This window comes from Anolis sagrei, chromosome 2 (assembly GCF_037176765.1).
Source record: "Anolis sagrei isolate rAnoSag1 chromosome 2, rAnoSag1.mat, whole genome shotgun sequence".
In the NCBI taxonomy this organism is placed as follows: Eukaryota; Metazoa; Chordata; class Lepidosauria; order Squamata; family Dactyloidae; genus Anolis; species Anolis sagrei.
Genome location: NC_090022.1, coordinates 273373310 through 273396376, shown reverse-complemented (window position 1 = coordinate 273396376; position 23067 = coordinate 273373310). Strand labels below are relative to the sequence as shown.

Sequence of the window (23067 nt, the reverse complement as noted above, 5' to 3'; positions counted from 1 at the left end):
CTTGTTGATATAAGGTAGCTGGCATTCCTCCCCCCCCCCCCCCATGTGCGACGGAAAGTTGCTGACAACTGTGAGAGAAATAAGCTTGAACACTGTGAAAGCCATCTACTGCATGACTATCAGCCTCCTCCCCATAGACTCAAATCAAGGAAAAGTTTCATGAGAACCGCCACTCCTCTAAATGTTCCTCCTGCAAGAGTGTTCCTCTGGGCAGCTAAACCAGGAAATCCCAAATGGATGGTCCTCCCAGGGCAAACCAAGAATGGTTTGAAAGTTCCTGAACAAACTCAGAAGTGGTGTTGGGAGATCAAAAGACAACCTGGCAAAATTGCACTACCTAAAAGAATCCTCCACGATGTGCGACTGCAGAGCAGAACAAACAAGTCAGCATCTGTATGCTTGCCCACAATGCCCTGCCTCATGCACAGAGGAAGAACTGCTTAAAGCTACAATGTGGTTGCTGTTGCCCATTTTTGGTCTAAAATTATTTAGCCAGTTGTGTTCCCTCTATTTTATCAGTTTATATTTGTTAATTTATGCAATGCTTTTGACATGAAATAAATAAAAAATTGGCTCTATGTTGTTCTAGCATTTTTTCCTAGCCTGTTTTCTCAGCTGTAAACCCTGGACTCACTAGATGTGCATAGGGAAATAGACTGCTATTTAACATGTACAAAGTGGGGTTTTTTTTCAGCCATAGTATTTGTGGAAATGACTTCTGACAGCATTAGTGTACCATTGGCCTTTCATGTATTTTTGACTTGACCTCCCACTTCAGCCTTCCTATCATACAGCAAGTTGACATTTTGCCAAAATACCCTATACAGAGAGGATCAGGTGGGATAAAATGGAGGAAACTGTACCTAGATTTTCATGTAGGAATCAAATTATTACATGCATGCCGGTACTGCAGAAGGACAGTGTGGGATGCAGTAAGAATTTCTGTGGGGCATCTGCCTTTTCCTCTTCAGTTAAATACATCCTCAGAAATTAGAATTCTTCTAATTAAATCCTTTCTTTGAAAACATTAACAATTTTTCTCAGTGTAGTGTCCTCCAGATGTAGAGGACAATGCAGCCATCACCCTAGCCAACATAACATATGGTTAAATATAGCAATTTAATGCTAGTCAGGTATATAGAAGTTGTTGTCCTACATGTCTGGATGGTATCTGGGTTAGAGAAGCTGTATTAAGATATACAGAACACCAGAGAGTAAAACAGTTTGAGTTCATTTGATCATATAAGAAATTTTCTGAAATGATGACTGAATGTGGAAACTATAGTTTGGAAAAGAATGTGTCTCGATTCCATTTATACTAGCAGGATTGGCTGTAACAAAATCAATAAAGAGTCTTAGTGGTAAATCCAAAATATTTTCTTAAACATATTTATACCCTGCCTTTCTTCTATCAAAAATATGGGGCATTAGCAGCAAATGTATCTATAATCTTCTGTTTGATGTCTTCTTATGTAAAAGTATAAACTGTGGAGGTTAAGTAGGGTGGGCAACCGGAAGTAATTACCAAGGCCAGTGGCATTTTTGTGTTTTCATAAAGGCAGGAGCTAATTATTCAGTTTTTATTGAAGTGAAATGGTGCCAAAAAAGAGGCTCCTGCAGAGCAGCTGCACTCCTTCAGTGTTACCCTAATTTACCACAGACACAACTGTCACAAACAGAACTTTTAAACTTGATATATAGCCATGGAAGTTAGGAGCCTTTTGTCTGGAGTGCATGCAGAAGAATCCTTTTATACAAATCAACCGGCAGATGATGGACAATGATGAAAATTTGATTCTTTGAAGTCATAATGGTCATTGAAATGTGTGAAATTCTGGCATTGAAAAGAGGGCAGCCAGCAAGGCTCTGAATCTTGGGTGGTTGCTGAGAGCTTGCTGGGAGGTTTTCTGCATTTTGACATCAACTTCCCATTGCTTGTTCACTGCTTCCTTTATTTAGAGAAGAGGAAAATGTTAAGCAATAGATAGATATTTGCCTTTAGGGGTTCTGTACAATCTCTTGTGGGTAAATTATGTGATATGTCATAGTGGAGATGTAAAATGTAGTATATTCTTGATTCGTGGAACACAAAATTGATGACAGTCAAGTGTTTGTGTGAATTAGTCGAGGAAGAAATCTGGATTAACCCCCCCCCCCCCACGCCTTTTCTTTTCTTTTTTCTTGGTTTTAAAACCTCAAATATTTGGTGGACATCTTGTTGTCTAAAGGCTTACATTGGCAGCATCTCCTATAACAAGATGGCTAAAGTTACACGATTACATTCTGAAACAAAGTGGGGGACTTATTTTGAAAATCTCCATTAATCATAGTTTCAGGATTTCATTAAGTGTCCTCTTTCTTCTGTTTTTTTTTTTTTGAGTGCAATAATAATTAAAGGCTGGGATCTTGCATTTTCTAAATTCTACGCATTTTCTAAATTTTCCTATTATATTATATGTATTTTTTAAATCCTCTTTGTGTTGTTTAAATCCTTCACTTGTATCATTCTGTTTGAGAGTATACCTTGAATTGGAAATAATTGTGTGTGTTATGTATAAAATTTAACCAGATGTGTTCAGATTGAAAATGTAAATAGCTTGAAAATGTATATGATTTTTTAAAAAGACCAAAGAAAGTCCACAGGTACCGACTTGTTTTCAGTTGAGAGTGAGCAAACACAAAAAAGATTCAGCAAAATATTTCTAAAGATCCCAAAAGGCATCATTTCAAAAATTAAAAGCATAAAGCAAAACAACCCTCTCCCGACATCTTTGTTTCAAAAAGTTGGTTCACAGGTAGTTTCACTGAGAACTTGAACAGGGAACAAAGCAGCTGGAGACGCAGTAGAGATTTGGACTTAGTTCTTTTCAAGTATTATATTGTTTTTAATGGTGTCTTGAAACGGGAGCTTTAGCCCATTGAAATGTCGCTAAAAGGACAGGTTCTTCTGTCAGTCGTTGAAGCTGTGTGGATGAAATGATCACAATAGAGTGTTGTAATGCATTTTCAAAGTGTGAGAAATCAGTTTGTCTAGACTGAGAGTGCGCCTACAGGGAATAGGAATTTTAGAGCTTCTATGCTCTTTAAGTGTCAAGTATGTGAGAGATGCCAAGCCTTTATTCCATATCTTTGGCAACAACTCAGCAATGCTACAGTACCTTACATGTCTTCGGCAAGCAAAAACAGCAATTCTCTGTCAAGACAGCCGAGGCTTCACAAGCCTTCGCAATCCAGAAACTCATTGTCCTAAACAACTGTTTGTTCAATTGCCGGCTTCAAAAGGGAGGGGATGTGTATATGTTGGGGAGTGGAGAGAAGTGAGGGGAAGAGATATCAATAAACAATTGCTGTATCCCCAGAGGACATGGAAACTTTTCTCTGTAATGAATCAGAAGTACAGCAAGCTAGTAGCATCATTCAGCTATTTTAAATTATTAAAGCAAGTCCTGATTTTTCTTGCTAAGCAAAATGCGTGGATGGGGAAAAAGTTTTTCAGGAGATATGTTTCATGTGTTCTAGTTCTTGTTTCTTTGAAACCAATCAAATACATGCTCTCCATGGCCTGTTCTTTTACAGTATCTTTTTCTTAGATATCATTTACAAAAAAATCACACATCTTCCAAGAGCAGCTCAGTCCTATTGTAAAATTATGCACTTATTTAAAACAGGGATGGTATGTATTAGTTCTTTAATGAATGAGCTGAAATGATGGGAAATGAAAAAAAGAGACTTGAAGCTGCCCATTTAAAGCATACTCTATGTTTCCCTGGTGTTTACTTTCTTGTAGTTCAGAATTTTCCAAACAGTTTTGCGACACAATTGTATGTTGGTTGCAGTGTGTAGGTGTGTCATGCAAATGTAACGAGAAACCTCTGAATCAATATGTAAAATTAGCAATAAATGACATATTTTAAAATGTGTAAATGAAAGGTTTTCATGATATATGTTGTGTCCTCATACATTTTGTTATTTATTTATGTATGCTTCCGTATATCTCATAAGGGGTTGATTTGACTCCATTTGCTAATAAAACTGAATTACTGTGTCACAAAATGCAAATATTTCGAAATTCCTGTAGTGAGTAGTGAATAACACTTTGTCTCTGAATTTGTGTGTAGAGCGGAGCTTCTTAATTTTTTTCCACTCTCGACTCCTTTTTGCCCAATACATTTTTTGTGACCCGGGTATATAAAATAGGTAAATGTAAAGGTTTTCCCATGACATTAAGTCTAGTCGTGTCCGACTCTGGGGATTGGTGCTCATCTCCATTTCTAGGCCAAAGAGCTGTAGACACCTCCAAGGTCATGTGGCCAGCATGACTGCATGGAGCGCCGTTACCTTCCCGCTGGAGCGGTACCTATTTATCTACTCACATTTGTCTGTTTTTGAACTACTAGATTGGCAGAAGCTGGGGCTAACTGTGGGAGCTTATCCCACTCCCCCGATTCGAACTGGCAACCTTTCGGTCAACAAGTTCAGCAGTGGTTTAACCCACTGCATTAATAGATATTCCTTTTATGATGTAAAGCATTTACTACATACCAGTTCTAACAGATTCATGTACATGTCTAAAACAACCACTAGGTTGGCGAGGTACACAAATTTTCCATGACCCCATATTCAGTTTGGGGACTTCAGATGGAGTTGTGACTCACAGTATAAGACGTTTGGTCCAGAGCACAGCTTCTTAAACTTGGGGAGCCAAGCCAGCTAAGGTAGACTTTTCTTACACAAGGCTGCATGTCTATTTTGAACTAATGAAGAAAGACAACCTAGCAGTGACTTATAAGACAGATCACCATAGCATAGATGTATCCAGTGTAAGAAATGAAACATGTATCAACTCACCTTCTGAATTTCAACTGATGTATTGTTAGTTTGTTACTACACACCTTTAAGAAATAAGCACTCCTGGTACTTTGTTTAGATTGGTAAATCTGCCAGTTTTGCTTTCATCCCTGTTCTTTAGTTGTTATTATTTCAAGTTCTTTCCATCAAATTTATAAATATACAAAGAAATCTGATAAATTTGGGTATTTCTTCAAAAATGTTCCAAATAAAATTCTAAATCCCACATAAGAATTACACTGGAACAGGAACTTGGGCACCAATTGCATTTGGAATAGAGCAGTAGACTATTAGAAACTGTAAATACTTAATGTTGGTGTTTATGGAGATGGAAGAAATTGGATAAGTAGATTGTGCACTATAAAATAAGCATGCTTCAGTCTGAGGTGCCCTATTCCACTTTAATAATTCTTCTGTAAGGGTATCCCAGGCCTCTATCATTGGTAAAAATGGGGCAAGTAGTATTTTTTTAATTCGGTAGAGATACGCAGGCCACTCCAGCCACAGTGGGAAATGAGATTTTGACTCTCTTTGCGGAGAATCATGGCATGCCACCAATGGGCACAAATCCTCAACTAGGAATGTTTTACTTTATTTTTCAGACTTTATCCTTAGGTTTTTTTTTAACCAATAGACTTGGTGTTTTAACATTAGATTATAACAATATCCATATCCAATAATAAAAACAAGAAAAATACAGGCAAGTTCTTAATAAGAATATAAAGACAGTAGCAGCATTACAGAATTTCTTAAAACAGTTTTCACTGTCTGTCTGAATGCAAGTAGCAAAGGAGCCTGGAGGTTAATTAAGATGGTTGTTTATGATCTTGAGCATCACAGCAGAAAAGAATGTGTCTTGGGCACAGGCTTATTTTATCTTTATTATTTATTTACCTTACTTATATACCGCTGTTCTCAGCCCGAAGGCGACTCACAGCGGTTCACAACAAATACGAACAGCAAAAATTTAGTGCTACAGTATAAAAACAGTTAACAACCTAACACATCACACAATTAATAAACAGTTACTGCAGTACCCATTTACTGTCGTCTCATCATCAAAAACATGTTCCAGATTCGTCATCCATTGTTCCATTCCAGTGTTCATTAACCAATCATTGCACTAATTATTCGAACGCCTGCTCAAACAGCCAGGTCTTCACTTTTTTGCAGAATACCATTAGAGATGGTGCTAGTCTAATGTCCGTAGGAAGGGCGTTCCACAGCCGAGGAGCCACCACCGAGAAAGCCCTATCTCTCGTCCCCGCCAGCCGTGCTTGAGAAGCAGGCAGGATCGAGAGCAGGGCCTCCCCGGAAGATCTCAAAGTTCTGGTGGGTTCATAGGCAGAGATGCGGTCGGATAGGTAGCTTGGGCCGGAACCGTTTAGGGCTTTAAAGGCCAACGCCAGCACTTTGAATTGAGCCTGGTAGCAGATCGGTAGCCAGTGGAGTTGGCGCAACAGGTGGGTTGTATGTTCCCTGCGCTTTATAGTGAATATCTGTGAACTCATAACAATTGATATAGGGGAGATGCTCTAGTTCAGGACTGTTTAGGACTTCATGGCCAACATCTATCAGCCATAGCATTAGTCAACATCACAAGGTGTAGAGAACTGGAGCCAGCAAGTACTTCGTGCAGATCTACAAATCTTAAAAAGTCCAGATAAATTGAAAATGAATGGTCATGGATCACATTTTCCAGATTCTATAAAACTCAGTTTCACTTCCTACAGCAACAACCAAAGAGAATTAAGGGGGAGGACTCAACATTAAGACAGTATGACCCCAAAAAACTACTCATCAGTTCTGTCTAGTTCATAGCTCTCTTCTTCAGGGCTATTCTGAGATACATGGCCAGCAAGTCATCTCAGCTGCACATGCACACAAGTAGAAATAGAAATAACGTTGGACAATGTAAATATCTAAATTGCAGTAGAGTGGCCAAAGCTTCCAAATTCTGGTGAGCTCCTAGCATATGCTAGGGCTAGCATAGGTTATAAACATCTTAATCTCCCCCAAGAAACTGAAGAACAATGGTCAATGGAAAATTAGGACAAAAAGAGGCAGTTCCCAAGTCTTCAGGCTAATGTGATATATTCACATTTCCTGCCTTGTGAATATGAGCTTATTTAGATGGAGAAAGAGAATCAGAAAGTATAGAAATTAGCACTTAATTACACTATACTGCATACACACACCCTTCCTACTGTGCTGTAGCTCTAATGAGACCATTTTGGTGCTCTGCAAGATCATCCTGATAGTTCTCTCAAGTGGAAGGTCTAGATTATGTTCCTAGCCCATATCTCTTTCCCACCCAAATGTATTGTCATCAGAACACTCTAAACCAACAGTCTTCAGACTTTTTAAACAGAGAGCCAGGTCACAGTCCCTCAAACTGTTGGAGGCCGAGATTATAATTTGAAAAATAATAATAAATGAATTCCTATGCACATTGCACATATCTTATTTGTAGTGCAAAACCACTTTAAAACAATACAATAATTAAAATGAATACAATGTTAACAAATAAAACTTATTAGTATTTCAATGGTAAGCATGGACCTGCTTTTGGCAATGTGATAGGATTATTGTTGTTGTGTGCTTTCAAGTCATTTCAAACTTAGGTTGACCCTGAGCAAGGGCCAGGTAAATGACCTTGGAGGTCCGTTTCCGGCCCCTGGGCATTAGTTTGAGGACCCCTGCTCTAAACAGATAGTTTTTCTTTATGGAAACCACATAAGCACATCCCTTTCTTTTCGTCCTGGATCGCCATTGTCCCAGTGAGCTAGACAGCTTATGATTTTGCTCCCTTAGATGTTCCTGTTGTAATATGCATTCATCCATGTGTCTCATCAAAAAATTGACAGCCCTCGTTGTTGTAGGAACAGTGATACAGCTAAATCATGGAATTGGAAGAGACCCCAAGGGCCATCTAGTCCAATCCCATTTTGCCATGCAGGAACACAGAATTCAAAAAAAAAAAAACGTGACAGACATCCATGCAGCCTCTGTTTAAAAATATTCAGGGGGGAAAATTCCACCAGAGTTTTGGAAATTGACCAGGCACTACTATAGCAGTTTTAGAAAGCCTGTGGTGCACTGTGTGTCTTTAGAGCTTATTCTGATATTGTTATTTTGTGGTTCCTGTTGCTTTAAGATAGTTGTAGAGTGGACATCCAGTAAAGTGGGTTAAGAGGACTATGGGAAAAGATATTAGAAATAATGTGATCATGGTAAGCAAAAGATATGTATATGCAGTATGAAGAAAACTCAAAGGTGGGATTAAAAGTTGGGGAAATACAGAAATTGTGACAATTTACCATGGATGAAATGATCTTGAATCCTGTTGGTATCGTACACGTGTCCATTCCCCTACAGAAGCATTGAGGCATATTCATTCACTTAAAGAGGCAGAGTTACACATGCAGTACCATGCCTAAGCTTGACCAATGTGTATCTGCCTGTCCCTGCAGAAAGTGGGAATAGTATTCTTTTGTTTGCACATTCAGTTATGCAACGTTGCCATTTAATACATGGGTTGTGCAGCACAGCCAGCACATAACTCTGCTGTGCAACCCCACATTGAATTTTGCCCACAGTTTTAATAGATATAATGCCATTTGTCTACCAAGATGAATTTTTCATTTTCATTTTGCCTCTTTTGTTTTGATTTGATTTCACCCTGTGTAGAGGATAATGACATATATTTGTGATCTACTTTGTGAAAGACAGTGAGAACTGATTTTTTTTTTTATCTTAGTATTTTTCTTAGTGATACGGAGAAGTTTCCATCCCCTCTTTTCATGCCTCAGCCTCAAAGGTGTGTTTGTGGGAAAGCAGATATATTGCTAGCTGATTTTGATGAACGATCAAGGCTCAACTTTTTTTTTACTGGAAGTGAAACTTGTTGTGTGAAGCATGACAGTTGGTTGCCCAATCAAACAACCTTTCAGATATTTCTTTTTTAGCAATCAAATGCCAATCTGTCAGGAGAGAATGCAGTTCGGTGTGTTGCAACATTTTGACTAATAATTGGTGTGTCTTCATATTTTGACTAGACTGGAATTCAACATAAACACTACTTGGACTCAAAGAAAACATTTATGATTAAATTGTTAAAATATTTTGACAGTTTGCTCTAGGTAGTCTGAGCTCAGCTTTTATGCGTTGTTGTAAGTTCCTGTGGCTTTTTTTCTCTCTTAGTTCTGAATGCAAGACAAACATTTCACACTTGCCAGTTGTGACTGATCTCTCTGGGCTTGTTTTATAAAGTGAAACAAAAAGAGGAGGGGGGAGTGGAAGACATGCCACCTCCTTTTTTCTGAGGATGGTCTGATTGAGAGTACGAAGAGTTTTTAAATTCTGTGACAGAAGAGACTATGAAGTTGGTAGCTTGAGGCTTATTTTTAAAATCTCAGTGTGCTATTTAAACTTGTTTGCCTCCTCAAATTTAAGTCATGTCATCACTAGTTTGGATTAGTTCTGTCTGGCTGTAGTTGGACCTGCACCAGATCAGTCTTTTGTTCCTGGAGAGAGGCAACAGAAGAAAGGCCAAGCCTCACCCGTTGCCATCGTACATGCAAGAATCTAAGTAGGCGGCAATTTTGTTAGCTTAACGTGATGATTTCTGAGGAAGTATTTGATAATCCAAATGTCAGAAAGACCAGGTTACAATTCAGATTGTAAAGAATACCCATGTTTACTTCTGTATGTTGCCCGATCTGAATGACTTGAGGTGGTTGTTGTATTGTGTGCATGACTTTTCAAAAGGATCCTGTTACTTTCTTTAACTTGCATGCTTCATACCAGCATCCGGACAGACAGTATATGAATTTGATTGCCCTCTTTCAGTAATCCAAGATTCAAAAGTACATTGAAGTGTTTAATGGTCATCGTTTCTACTTTTTCCTCCATGCCTTCTCCAGAAAGAAAATCCTGTAAAGGAATCTCTGTTACTCCACAGGGAACTACATTTGAAAAAGAATAGTGACCGTGCACATATATGTGAAAGGACTTGATCACACATAGGGACATCTTTAGATTTCAACCAGACTATGTTATTCCTTGTATATATAGCTTTATTGTCAATGCTTGCCTCTTCAAAAGTACAGAAATCTTCTAGTTGTTGTCAAACTGTTTTATCCAAAGTTTTGAGCAACCATATACTTGCTTTAAATGGATCCAGAGTAACAGACATAGATTGAAAGCCTATCCTACTGAGTCCATGCTCTGAATACTTGTACAGAGAAATAGCTCTGAAGTCAATATGCAGACACTTCACATTATGGGTTTCACTTTTGTGGATTTGAATAATGTTCTCTCTGGGAATTTTTAGGTCCTTCAGCAAGACTCTAAGGCCAACTTTTGCCGAAAGTTGATTATAGAGTCACACTAGAGAACTTATAGATTCCTAGTGATAAAAGCTTTTCTAGATATATGTATGCCTTCCATTGCTATTTTTCATCACTTTCTGGTGGTAATTGACCATAGCATTGCACCAGAAATTGCTGGAGAGGTGTTCCCTCAGATAACAAAATAGTGGTTTTTTAATCATAGTTCCTCTTCGTAGTCTCTGTGAAATCACACATATGGTATTTCCTTCACCTGCGCAGTCAGTTTGGAATCTTCTAGAAATCTTCAAGACACCATATGTGCAAATTTCACAGATGACTGCTCGAAGAAACAAGTAGGTAAGCAACTATTCTTTTTTCCACTTCCACAGAGGTCTTGCACAGCTAATCCCAGCAAATGTAGAGGACCTACTGAAATTAGTCCAAAAGAAGTTGTTCAGTATTATAGCCACAGATAAAATATTTAAAATTTTCAGTTAAAACTCACCTCTTGGCAACCATGACATCTGAGTCATGTTGGAATTCAAAGATTTGACAGAGCAAAAGAGACTCAAGGATATGGTTTTCTTAAAATTCGTTTTGAACCTTGGGGCTGCATCTTTCTCATTGTTAGCGTAAATCTGTTGAAATCACTAAGACACAACTTAGTCCTGTCTGTTTTTATTTTGACTGATTTTAGCCAATCTCCTGTAAATATGATTAGGGATAGTTCTGTAGCTCAGGAATATTAGATATAGGTTCTGGATTATGTATTCCATTTCCTCAATGAAAATGTCTTGCTTTTTAGTCATATATACCATGTATTCTAAGTAATTTGTCATTTCTTATTCTTTTAGGACATTACACCATTAACTGGTGTACCAGAGGAACATATTAAAACCAGGAAAGTGCACATTTTTGTTCAAGCACGTAACGCCATGCAAGCTGGTGTTAACAATACCAAAAAATGGAAGATGGAATTTGATACAAGGGAGCGCTGGGAAAACCCTTTGATGGGCTGGGCATCTACGTAAGTATCATGTTCAGATAACTGAACTCTTGCAAGATGTCTCCTCCACATCTTTCCTGTGTGTCTCTGTATCTCTGCTCAAGCCATCTGATTACCTGATCTGACATATAGATGCTTGAAAATCTCAGAGAGGGTTAGACTGCTTACAGCCAAGTTATCTGAGGCCTACAAAATTTAGTATGTTAGCAGTGTAATTCAAAAACCATGCTCAGTTTATCTTATCAGGCAGGACTATCCTTGCCCTTTCTTTTTATCTGAATAGGACACAGTTTAGAGTTTGAATTCATTTACAGCATTTGAAGCAAAGCAGGCAGAAATCCATATCTACCTTTCGTATGCAATACGATTCCTGTACCTGTGGGGGATGCATTCCCTGATTTTGGATGGACACACAAACCACAGCTAATAACGAACCCTATTGAAATAAAGGATTACTGGCTGAAGAATGCCATTCAGTCATGCTGGAAGACCTAGAAAATGCCTAAAGAGAACATATTTTGCCAGACATGGATAAATGAAACTATGGATAATAGTTCTGTGACTATGGGATCATACTGTATAGGTGTTAACTCTGAACCTCCGTCATTTATCTGCAATGTGAAAATAATAATGCTGAGATAATTACTAATTTATGTAAAGTTCCCAAAACATTTACATAGTGTTATTTAAATACATAGTACTGTTCCGATGGCAGACATTTCCTGTACATTTAAGAGGACTTTCAGTGATTCAATGAAAGCTACATGTTGGTAACACTTTATAATAAATGTTTTTGCAGTGATCACAACAATATGTGAGATGTTGAGCTGATAGAGTCAATGTTCATTCTGCTGCCCTAAATATGTTTAGTAACATATTTAGATTGCTGTCGCCCAAGGCAGGCAACAAGAGGCTGGAAAATACCTTCGATTTCCTTCTCTTCCTAATGTAATATTGTGTGACCTCCAAAATGAATGTTGGCATTTGTTTGTTGCACAGCCTCTTGTGGCAGCATCTCCATGATGTTATAATCACTGGTTAAAGTCTATGTTAACTGCACAATAAAATAATCTATCCAGCTCAAAACCAGACTGTACATATGGATGGATACATCCTTGCTTTCTAAATGTTAAGTTTTAAATTCGGTATCTTTCTAAGAAAGTTACTGAAGATTTTGTAAAGATCTTTTTTTATTGCATATCAAAATAACGTTTTAGCAGAGAGGCAACTGTGTCCAGTATCTTTAGTTTCCCTTTTGTGACCTTGGGATGAGGTTTTAAATTATTTCAGACACACAGTAATAGGTATGTATTCTCATAAATTCTGAGAATTCATCTGGCTTCCCTTGGTACCACTGAAAGTTCTATTTTAGTGACTGTGGTGGTGTTATTCATGAAAAAGATATTCTGAAAAAGTAAGCACTGCACATATTTAACGTTTGGGCTGGACTGTGGGCTGGATGTTTGACTCACACTAAAAGTTGAAGGCTGAGAATTCCTGGACCTATTGTGATTCACCCTTCTCCAGTTTAGAAATAAAAAAGTCAGCAAGCAAGCAGAAAATGTAAATTATCTTTTTCTGCTGCCGAATTCTCTTTTTCTGACATCACCAAATGCATTTCCTGTCCCAGGTGTGGGAAGCTGCAGACTAGCATTTGGTACAGAAAATGTGTATCACACCTCAAACAGAATATACATATTTGGTTGGAATGTCTATCCAATTGTTTGATTTATTGTTAGCCATTTTTAGAATTAACCAGTCCGCAAAACTTTTGCTTTACTTGTGGTCAATTATGCTGTGAAGTCTAAGCCTCATGCTTTCTAATGTCTGTATTAGAATGAGCAACATATGGTCTGTAGGCCATATCCTGCTCCCCCAGGCTGTTTTTATGGGACCTCTAGTTACCCTCAAATACCATTGAATTCCAGTGGCAGACCACTAAAGGCCATTAAAACCAGCATGCTTTAAATAGGTTTTAATGAGTTGTCACCAACACTCAATAGCAAACCAAGAAAATACCATTAAAGTAAGTATTTCCAGCTTGTTTTTATGACTTTTCCCACTTTTTTTGCCAGAATTCAGCAATGTGATTTTCCACCAAATTTCAGCACTGTGCTGGGTCCCAAGTTATGAAACTGGTTCCCAGGTTGACTAAAGTGGAACACCGTACATCTGTATAATGCTACATAATGCCATCATTTGGGAGTTTAGTGCCACCCGTATATTGATGACAATTAGTTCTGTTTCTGCAAAACCATCCGAGACAGTAGAACTGCCAAATCAATGCTTGGTTTCAATAATGAACTCAGTGGGAAGCAATTAACTGAAGTTTAGTCTTGATGAGATGCAGATCCTGTGAGCTGATGAGTCTCATCTTTACAGATGTGATGTTGAATCTGTTCTGAACAGTATTATAGTATTATAAGAACTGTTTTTACCAGGGGTAGGTGATTACAACTGTTTTTGGATCACAACTGTAACCATATCTAACCAGCATAGCCAATGGTAAAGAACCCTGCAAGATGTAGTTCAGTTGTATCCGGAAGGTCCACTTTGTCCATCGCTAGCTTAGGAGCAGTGATGCAGGATAGGAAATTTTCCACAGTTGTATCTTTCTATGGAAAAATTGCATATACAGTAGAGGCATACTTATCCAACCTTCACTCATCCAACATTCTATATTATCCAACCAGTCTGCCTCCTGCCCAGATCCACAGTTGTTTCAATACATTGCGATGTTTTGGTGCTAAATTCATATATACAGTAATTACTACATAACATTACCTTGTACTTTGAACTGTTTTTTTCTGTCGATTTGTTGTAAAACATGAAGTTTTGGTGCTTAATTTGTAAAATCATAACATAATTTGACATTTAATAGGCTTTTCCTTAATCCCTCCTTATTATCCAACATTTTTGCTTATCCAAAGTTCTGCCAGCCCGTTTATTTTGAATAAGTGAGACTCTGCTGTATAAGAGATGCAGCATTTCAATGCTGTACTGCAATTAGTCCTGTTAGATGGATTAAATTTGGAATATGAAGTTCTAGTTATTCTTCTAAGGAGGCATGCATTGACAAACCCTAGTGCTCTGCAGAACAGACTAAAAACGAATGCACTGTTAAACCTGTTTATATCTCATAAAATCTCTTGCTTTGCAAGCAGTCACATGTACATGGTGTAGTCAAGACTAAATATGACGATCTGTTTGTCTCCACAGACTCACATCCATCCCTTAGTGACATAAAATGTTCAACTCACTGCATTGAATCAATATTTGTTTAACTTGACTTGGACCTCATAAGTAGTAGAATTAGTGAAAAAAACTGAAGTTGTTATAGTTGCACCTTAACAAATGAAAGTTAAACTGTGGGTATATCAAGTACACATTTCTTTAGATGTGGCCTTAAAAACAGTGTTCTTTCAGGTTTAGCAATTTCATATTCAGTTCTCTTTCCATTGTTACAAATATTCCAGTAGAATAATTTCCACATAAAAGTTTGAAAGTGTTTGAATATAATATTTAAACCAACTGTGCTAAATCTGATAACATTATTTAGAGCATCGGAATATTTTCTAGTTTTTGTTCTATACATAGCACTATAGCAAGAGGTGTTTTTTTTTTACTATATTTTTGCATTGTGTGGTCACTTCTCAGTTGACTTACTTTGCACAATATGTTACATTTGCAAATTAGTTTTGATGTTTTAATTATTATAGACTGCAACTACATCAAGGTTGACAGGTGTAGTTCAGATCACACCAATGGTAACAGAATATCTTTGGTTGCCTCTTTACCTGATTAAATTGTTGACTGTCCCTCAATGGCTCAAAAGCCAAATAACTGCCCATATCAACATGCCCATTCTTTTGCACAACCTGTTGAGACTCTTCTTCATGCCCTCTGTTTCAGTAAGAACTAGAAATATCATCTGCAAAAGAGAGATGGAATGTGTGTGCTTTATTAGCTTGGCACAAATAATCTTACCATGTATGTAGGTGTAATGAAAAAGTTGTTTTATCTCCCTTGGCATCTTAATAGATTTTACTGATTGAATTATGCAAATCTTAGTTGGTTGTAAAGTTTTTACCTGTTTCCTTCTTATTGTCTGTGCATGTGGGTTTTTCTTTAAATGTTATACCCTGGTCTGAAATGATACAAAATGCATAACAGGATTACTCATTTCTTACAGAGCCGATCCTCTATCCAATATGCTTCTGTCCTTCTCTACAAAAGAAACAGCTATTGCCTTTGCTGAAAAAAACGGTATGTCGGACAGTGACCTGGACGCAGACAGCAATCTACTGGCAAACTGCCACATTCTGGAGAGGGCAATCCATTGCTGTTCTCTGGATGCATGGTGAAGTGGTGGCATGTGGCTGCTTCTTCAGCATTACAAGAATGTGGCTGTTGAGTAGGTGGCAGTGCCTGTTGTGGCCAATAACATTGTCAACCCATGCCCAGAACTGCTACTAACTCAGCAACCCTGTTCTTGCATAATGCCAAAATGGGGGGCTTCACAGATCGGTCCTCCCTGCACACGATCTGAATGGAGAGTCTGGCTTTACCCTTGATTTAGCTGGTCCTGAAAACTGCCCTTCACATTCTCCACTGTCTCTCTTCATTCTTAACTTCCTCACACCCCTTCTGTCATTCTCCATCTTATTACCAAGACAGTATGGTAGGGTCCCGCTTGTTCCCCCAATTCACTGTTATCTGTTGTGTTGGATGCCAAGCATCCCAGACATATTTCTCCTTTGTGCATGGTCTAATTTAAAAGGCTGCTGCCTTGTTTTATGGCTTTTGCTTTTCCCAAACTCTCTTTCCCAGTGACATAACTGCCCAATAACTGTCATGCTACTATGCAGCTTTGCAAATTTTACACATACATACACTATTGTCAGAAGTGAATAAACATATCTGATTTACCAAAGATTTAATTATTTTTGCTGAACTCTAAGAAATTGTATTTGTAAAAACCTGTTAAAAGGCACATTTTTCGGAACTGCCCGACTCAAGTCAATTGACTTCAGCACAACAGTTTGTTATGGCTCAAAGTCAGCAGAACAATATGTTGTATTTAGACATCTGGATTGTTTTGTCAGTTACTGATGCTCCCTGATACTAAACACAATTACTCAAAATAAACCAGTGGAGATTACTTCAGAGAAATAGGTTTAGCGCTAAGGAGCTGCTTTGAAAGAGACTCACCTCTAATAACACTTATGCACAGTAAGCATTTGTCATAAATAGTATACAGTACACTTACTGAGATGCTCAAATACTACACTCCAGCTGTATTCAGTGGATTGTTAGAATTATTGGAGTCCTTTTCTGCAGGACTAAACATCTTCAGTTTGGAGTATTAGTAGCTGAGCTAAAATATTGCTTGAATGTGTCACTCTTCCTTAGCATTTTACTATGAAGATTTTGAGGAGTTCTTATAATTGTTGACAGCCGTTTAAGTGTTGGCATAAAAAAAATCTGCCCTTTTCTTTATCTCATTTCCTAGAAATATTTGACAAGAAACTTAGTACTCACTGAAGTGAGGAACCAAGAGTGTTGGCCTAAAGCCCAGTATAATGTGGGTGATACACAAGTTTTCCCATATGCCTGTGCCAGGGCACCTTTATCTTGGCCTACTACAAGCCTCACTAATCCCATGACAAGGCCCCCTGAGCACTGAGATTGCCAGGCACATCCAGTGGTGCCAAATTATGTGGTAGTTTATGTGCTAGTTTATAACACTCAAAAACATGGGGCCATTAAACTCATTTTCACTCATGAACTCTAGAGTCAAAAGTTGAACTTGTCTCTAGGGGGATGAAGACTAGTGTGTAGAACCCAGGCCTGTCTAATATCTTCCTGCTTAGTATACATTTGCTGCAGGATAAACTTTTCTTAAATTACTCCTAGTAATGAATTATGCTGGAGATTTTCTTGTGTGTCTGTCTTCTTATACTAGAACTTAAACCACTCTTTTCTGCTCATACAGTTTATCCAAAGAAAGTTTTGGCTAATCTTGGCTTTCTCTTACTAGCCTCTGAGAGCAAATGGAAGCAGACTACTGCCTGTTTGGGAACAAGAAGACAGATTTAGGCTGGTGGTGTGACAGTCACTACTCAGATTGTAAAGAGAGTTTTTTTGTAAAGGGACAGTACCTTCCCCAAATTCCTATAATCTTAAAAATTTACATTCTGGAAGATGTAATCCCAAATGTAACGTTCCAAAGATCAGGATTTTTTTAACATTTTTTTTTGTTATGTCAGGAGCGACTTGAGAAACTGCAAGTTGCTTCTGGTGTGAGAGAATTGGCCGTCTGCAAGGACATTGCCCAGGGGACGCCCGGATGATTTGATGCCTTGTGGGAGGCTTCTCTCATGTCCCCGCATGAGGAGCTGGAGCTGATAGAGGGAGCTCATCCAGCTCTCCCCGGATTCGAACCTGCGACCTGTCGGTCTTCAGTCTTGCTGGCACAGGGGTTTAACCCACTGCGCCACTGGGGGCTCTTTTTTAACATGGGAATGTGTTGTTTACTACTCCATTTAATTCTGATTCAGAATATAATAAGCAACTGCCATTGGCCTAATGCACAGACGTCTACTAATATAGTAAGCATGTAAGGTTTGGATTCTCAAGGGCGATAGAAAATGTTATATAGAATACCCTAATTACAGAACATAGTTCTTTAAAAACAACAAAAATGTACCCTGGGCCGCTCCAGGTGTTTTACCCTGTGATCATCACACTTCTTCAGTTGGTCTTTCAGACTGGGCTGTTGAGACCTGCAGTTTGAAACATCTGGATGGACCTGTGTTGGGAGAACATAATTGCTGACATCCTGTTGATTAGTTAAATGAAATAATAGCAGATGGGGGTTGATGTTCGAGGTCATTAACTACTGAACGTGACTCCTAAAACCTTACATTTTCTGCCTAGCAGTGCCCCAGTCAAAGGGTTTCTGAGGTGCTGAGAAATTATTTCTGCGGCCCTCTTCCAGTTGCAGGGCCCCTTGAGACAAGCAACAACAGGAAGATTCCCTGAGGATCTCTCCAGCTGCCTGTCCTCAACACACTGCAACCCAGACCACACTGCAAATGTTATTTCCCAATGCGCCAAACTACAGCGTCTTGGAAACCCTCTGGCTTCGGTGCCAAATTAAAGAGGTGTCCTTGTATTTATGTCTGATGATGCAGGACTCATTCATGATTGTTTCCCCATTTTATATAACTTATTCATGCTCCTCTATGAATAAAATCATTAATCTGTTCTGAAGGAGTGTGCTGGGTGAAATAATAGAAACATAAACTCATTAAGGGCCTGGAGTTTCCCACTGCAACTCTCCTACCCATTACTGTCCAAGGTACCCTCTTTATAAAATTTCCTGTTATCTCTTCCATGCCATCTTCAGCATGGTAGTTTGGGGTTAATATACTGTATTTTGATAACTGACAGACCAGAAAGAATAACATGCTCAAGTTACAAACTTGTCCATACTGTAGCCCAAAGATTCTTAATCTTTTTCTGCCAGGGAGCCATTTGACAGATTAATGAAGACTATGGTCTGCTTCACAAAATAAGAGTGGATCCACAGACTTCACATACATTCTTTTCTAGTAGTGGGTCTAATAACTAGGCCACATCCTATATCACAGCCATAGTAAAGAAATTAAATTACATTTCATGTCCTTTCTGACTCCCCAAACCTATCTCAAGAGTCGGCAACCGTACCAAGTAATGGAGGCCTGTTCTGCTGGCAGTTGGAGCACAGCAGAATGACATTTCCATTCCCCACCCTGCAGCATCTGTAGTAGGACAAGAAATTGTAGTAGTAGCCCTGCTTCTGACTGTTGCCCTGCAAATCACTGGTGGGAGGGGACCGGAAACATCAAACTGTTGCACCCTGATCACTAGCTGAACAGACCTGTGTGGCTCAGTGCAGCTGTTGACTGTTAAGGTAGGGTTGTGCTGGGCATTTCTGATTGTGACAATAATGCCACAATCATGAACATGATACTAGCCAGTTAACAGGTCAGTCTAGCTTAAGCAGATTTGAAGGACAGACTTCGTTCTTGTACATTTATACACAAGTAGAATGTTTCCCAAATCAAGGATTCCAATCAACTAGGGTTCTTAATAGTAAATGTCAGCAGTGCATCTTTTTAGTCCTTCCTGCTGAACATGACAACATTGAATAGAGAGAGGTAGTGCCAGAGTCACAGCACCACCTTTATGCCCACTTAAAGCCCTCACGTATTCAAGACCCAGTATGTCCTTCACAGAAGAGTAATACTGAACTTTGAGAAACTGCCATAGATGTCCATCATTAGAATTTGTGCCTTTTGTTCTTTGAACAGAAAACCAATGTCATTTCTCATTACAAACTGGTTGTGAAATACCACCTTCACCAACCGTCAAAAAGGTGTGTGGTGAAGAATGGTGATAGGGCTGGCTGATGTTCTAGAAACATGTTGAGGCGCTACTTGAGTGTATGGAACTATTTGTGTATAAGAAGAGAATGAAAGAAGACTTTTTCCCTTTCTCCTACATCCTGATAGCCCTCAGGACCCAAACACAGAAATTGTATTTATTGTGTTTTTGCTAGTAGTTTAATAACTCCACAATCAAGATGTTTTATCCTCTCTGAACTGCATCTGTTAGTCTGAGATTCCCCTTTATCTTCTATCATCATCACTTCCTCCTCTGTGCCATCATTATCATACTTCTCCAGCTGCTCAATCTGAAAGAAGGCTTCTGCTAGAGCAAAGGGGGAAAACCTCATTCAAGAGATTAGTGCCTTTTGATTCCATCTGATTTTTATTTGAGGCCATGGAAGTGTTGGCAATGTTCCTGGTCTACAGAGCAGCTGATTCCGATTTGAAGGCCACTTAATATATTCTCCTAAGCTCACCTCTTTGTCCTTCTTGCTTTCCTTGTGGCATTGTGGTACTCTGCTACCATGCATATTTTCAAAACTTGGCCCGACATCAGATAGAGAGGTGTAGATGCATAAAATTACAGGATTTCATGCGTCAACTGTCGGTGCTGGTCCATCAGCAAGAGCGGTGAAAGTTGGAACATGCAGTGCCTGAGATCTGACAAACCTGAGAACAGGTGTAAGTCACATTTAAGGCATATCTGTCTTAAAGGATTATTGTTCACTGCCTTTTACAAAAGAATAAGCTAGTAATTACATATTGTATATCAAATATGTGGGTTATTTCTTTTTTGTTAGCTCTTAAAAGCTTGAAGTTACATTTGTTTGTGTTGCACTTGCTCCGTCTTATCGGCTGTATGTGTGTTGTTTAGAATTCTCTACATGTTTTTTCCTAGGCTGGAGCTATGATGTTCAAGAGCGGAGGATTCCAAAACCTAAATCCAAGTCTTATGGCGCAAACTTTTCTTGGAACAAAAGGACAAGGGTGTCCACAAAATAGGTTGGCATTGGCTGTCTCTGCATCTGACTGTGAATAAAGTCAGCTGTGCTGTATTTATAGTCCATGTATAATACATCTCTTAATCTCCTAATAAATTTGACCTTTAAACTACTCATGCATCTTGTGGTGTCTATTTAAAATGTTTTTGATGTCTCCAATTGAACCTGTTACAAACTTCCCTATATTTAGAGAGGAGATTTGGGGTGTTCATACCTCTAGGAAATTGCTATATGTGGAATTCATTAAAAGGAATGTCTGAAATGAGCTACAACTTTAAAGACCAAGCCTTGGCTTTTGAGTAATTTTATAGTTCAATAAATACCCACCCTTTCACATTGAAAGGGTGTTAATAGATATTTCTCTAAAAAAAAATCCCATTATTGTATAGAAGTTACTTAATCTAAGATTGCAAAGTCAATTTATTCTTGTTGTTTTGACCTGTCCCATAAAATGTATTTTCTCCAAGCATCTTCAAATGAAGGTCAGTCGCATTCTGTCTGAGCAAAGATCGAAGGACCTTAATTTTTTGGCACTTGAAGGTACCCTTTCAGTAATGCTTAAATTCCACAGCAGAAGCCCTGGCATTGCTTGCCCTTGATGCATACCCCATAAGAACAGGCAGCTGCTGGAGATCTGACTAAGCCGTTTGCTCTCCTTTCCTCCTGGATTGCAGTAAGGCAGCATTTTGCTGGGCAGAATCCTAGCTATGTACCCCAAGTAATAGGGAGGAGATATTGGAGCAAGCAAAAATGACAGAGAGATTATCTTGGCATCTGACAAGACAGTGGTTTATCCCACTACTCTGTCTCAGCCTTCTGGGAGAAAACACAATGTGTGACCAATTTTGATGTTTTCTGTATTTTAGAGCAGGTACCAGTGATTGCCATTCTTCCATCCATACACCACCTAGTGTACTGCCATGGTATGTGCATTATTTTAAATAACTTCACTGAGACACTGAAGCACGAGTAAGCTATTTCCGTCTCCCAGGGCAGGTACAAATATAATTTTACTAACATGTTCTTTCTAGAGGAAGAAGCATTCAAAAAGTGTCTTAATGGTGCTAAAATATGGAAGATTAGTACATAGCCAGCATGCTGAATAGCAAGAAGAACTCAGTGCCTCCCATCAGCACAAAAATTAAAATTGTTCCTCAACAAAGTATAACTCTGAAAGATAATCTCTTAATCCAAGGGTTGACAATGCAAACTTCAATTCTAGCATTGATACAATGGTTTGTTTATTTGTTTTTCTGTGTCAGGAGCGACTTGAGAAACCAAGTCGCTTATGGTGTGAGAGAATTGGCCATCTGCATAGGCAATGCCCGGATGTTTTGATGTTTTACATCCTTGTGGGAGGCTTCTCTCATGTCCCTGCATGGGGAGCTGGAGCTGACAGAGGGAACTCATCTACGCTATTTCCGATTTGAACCTGCAACCTGTCGGTCTTCAGTCTTGCTGGCACAAGGGTTTAACTCACGGAGCCACTGGGGGCTACAATGGTTATTATGTTTGAAAGATCACAAACTTTCTAACTGTAGGTGAGAGTCATTCATTTAACTCATCCCAGGCTGCAAAGCAGGTATCAATAATGTTCTAGTTATTCACTGTTTAGCAGCAGAATAACAGTGAGGCTGCTTGGGAGGAGGGAAGAAGACAGCACCCTCCCATGAGACAGGAGATCCAGGCCAGTGTGTTATTAAGGACTTACCTGCAGATAAGTCCCTTTCTGGGTGGAGTGCAAATTGCTATTCACATGTCCTTGTGCTCTGGCCAAAAGCCTCCCACTACCCAATTGCTTTCAAGATTAAGGAGGGACTAGGCCACTATTGGAGAAGGAAGGAAGGGTAGAGGCAGCTCAAAGTATGTAGATACAGTTGTTCTGAGCTGCTTGGGGAAGAAAAGGGTAGGTTCATTCATTGACGTCCCTCATCCCATCACCAAGCTAAAATTAGTTGTTGTTCCATGGTCTTCATCACTTACTTATTCTCCCCCATCTCTAAGATTAAGCAATATCAGCAGGACTTCTCCATTGCTTGGCAACTGCCAGGCAGTAAGAAGATGCAAAACTTTGCATGTAAGCTCCATGTACATATAGGATCTCATCTATGCTATGTTGCAGTACGTGACGTAGAAAGTTAGAAGGACAAGATGCAGAGAGGCTGTTTCTTATGTTCAAAACATTTTGTATTTTGAAATGAACTTTAAAATCTGCCAAAGGTTTAGGGCATGGTTCCAGTTCCATGACAGTGTTACTACATCATGTTGTATTGATGGGACAATTTTAAACAAATCCATCCAATAAGTGGTATTGCAAAGTGTTACATTAATCCCATCTTTTATCTGTATGGGGTGATGAAAGTCTAAATTTGGACTCACTCTAGCTTTTTCCTTTTAATTTCCTGATAGGAACTTGTTTGGCTGAAGCTCATTAATTCATCTGG

At 38.8% G+C, this 23067-nt stretch overlaps 1 protein-coding gene across 1 annotated transcript in view; it reads left to right on the top strand.

The window, feature by feature from the left end:
* The window catches only part of NDUFS4 (NADH:ubiquinone oxidoreductase subunit S4), a 57522-nt gene extending 36787 nt beyond the window's left edge, over positions 1 to 20735 (top strand). The window contains exons 3-5 of the mRNA XM_060761481.2: positions 11036 to 11208; positions 15380 to 15453; positions 20521 to 20735. Coding sequence (XP_060617464.2) covers positions 11036 to 11208; positions 15380 to 15453; positions 20521 to 20624 — 351 coding nt within the window. The 3' untranslated portion in view covers positions 20625 to 20735. The remainder of the gene's footprint in view (positions 1 to 11035; positions 11209 to 15379; positions 15454 to 20520) is intronic.
* Positions 20736 to 23067: the final 2332 nt, after the last annotated feature.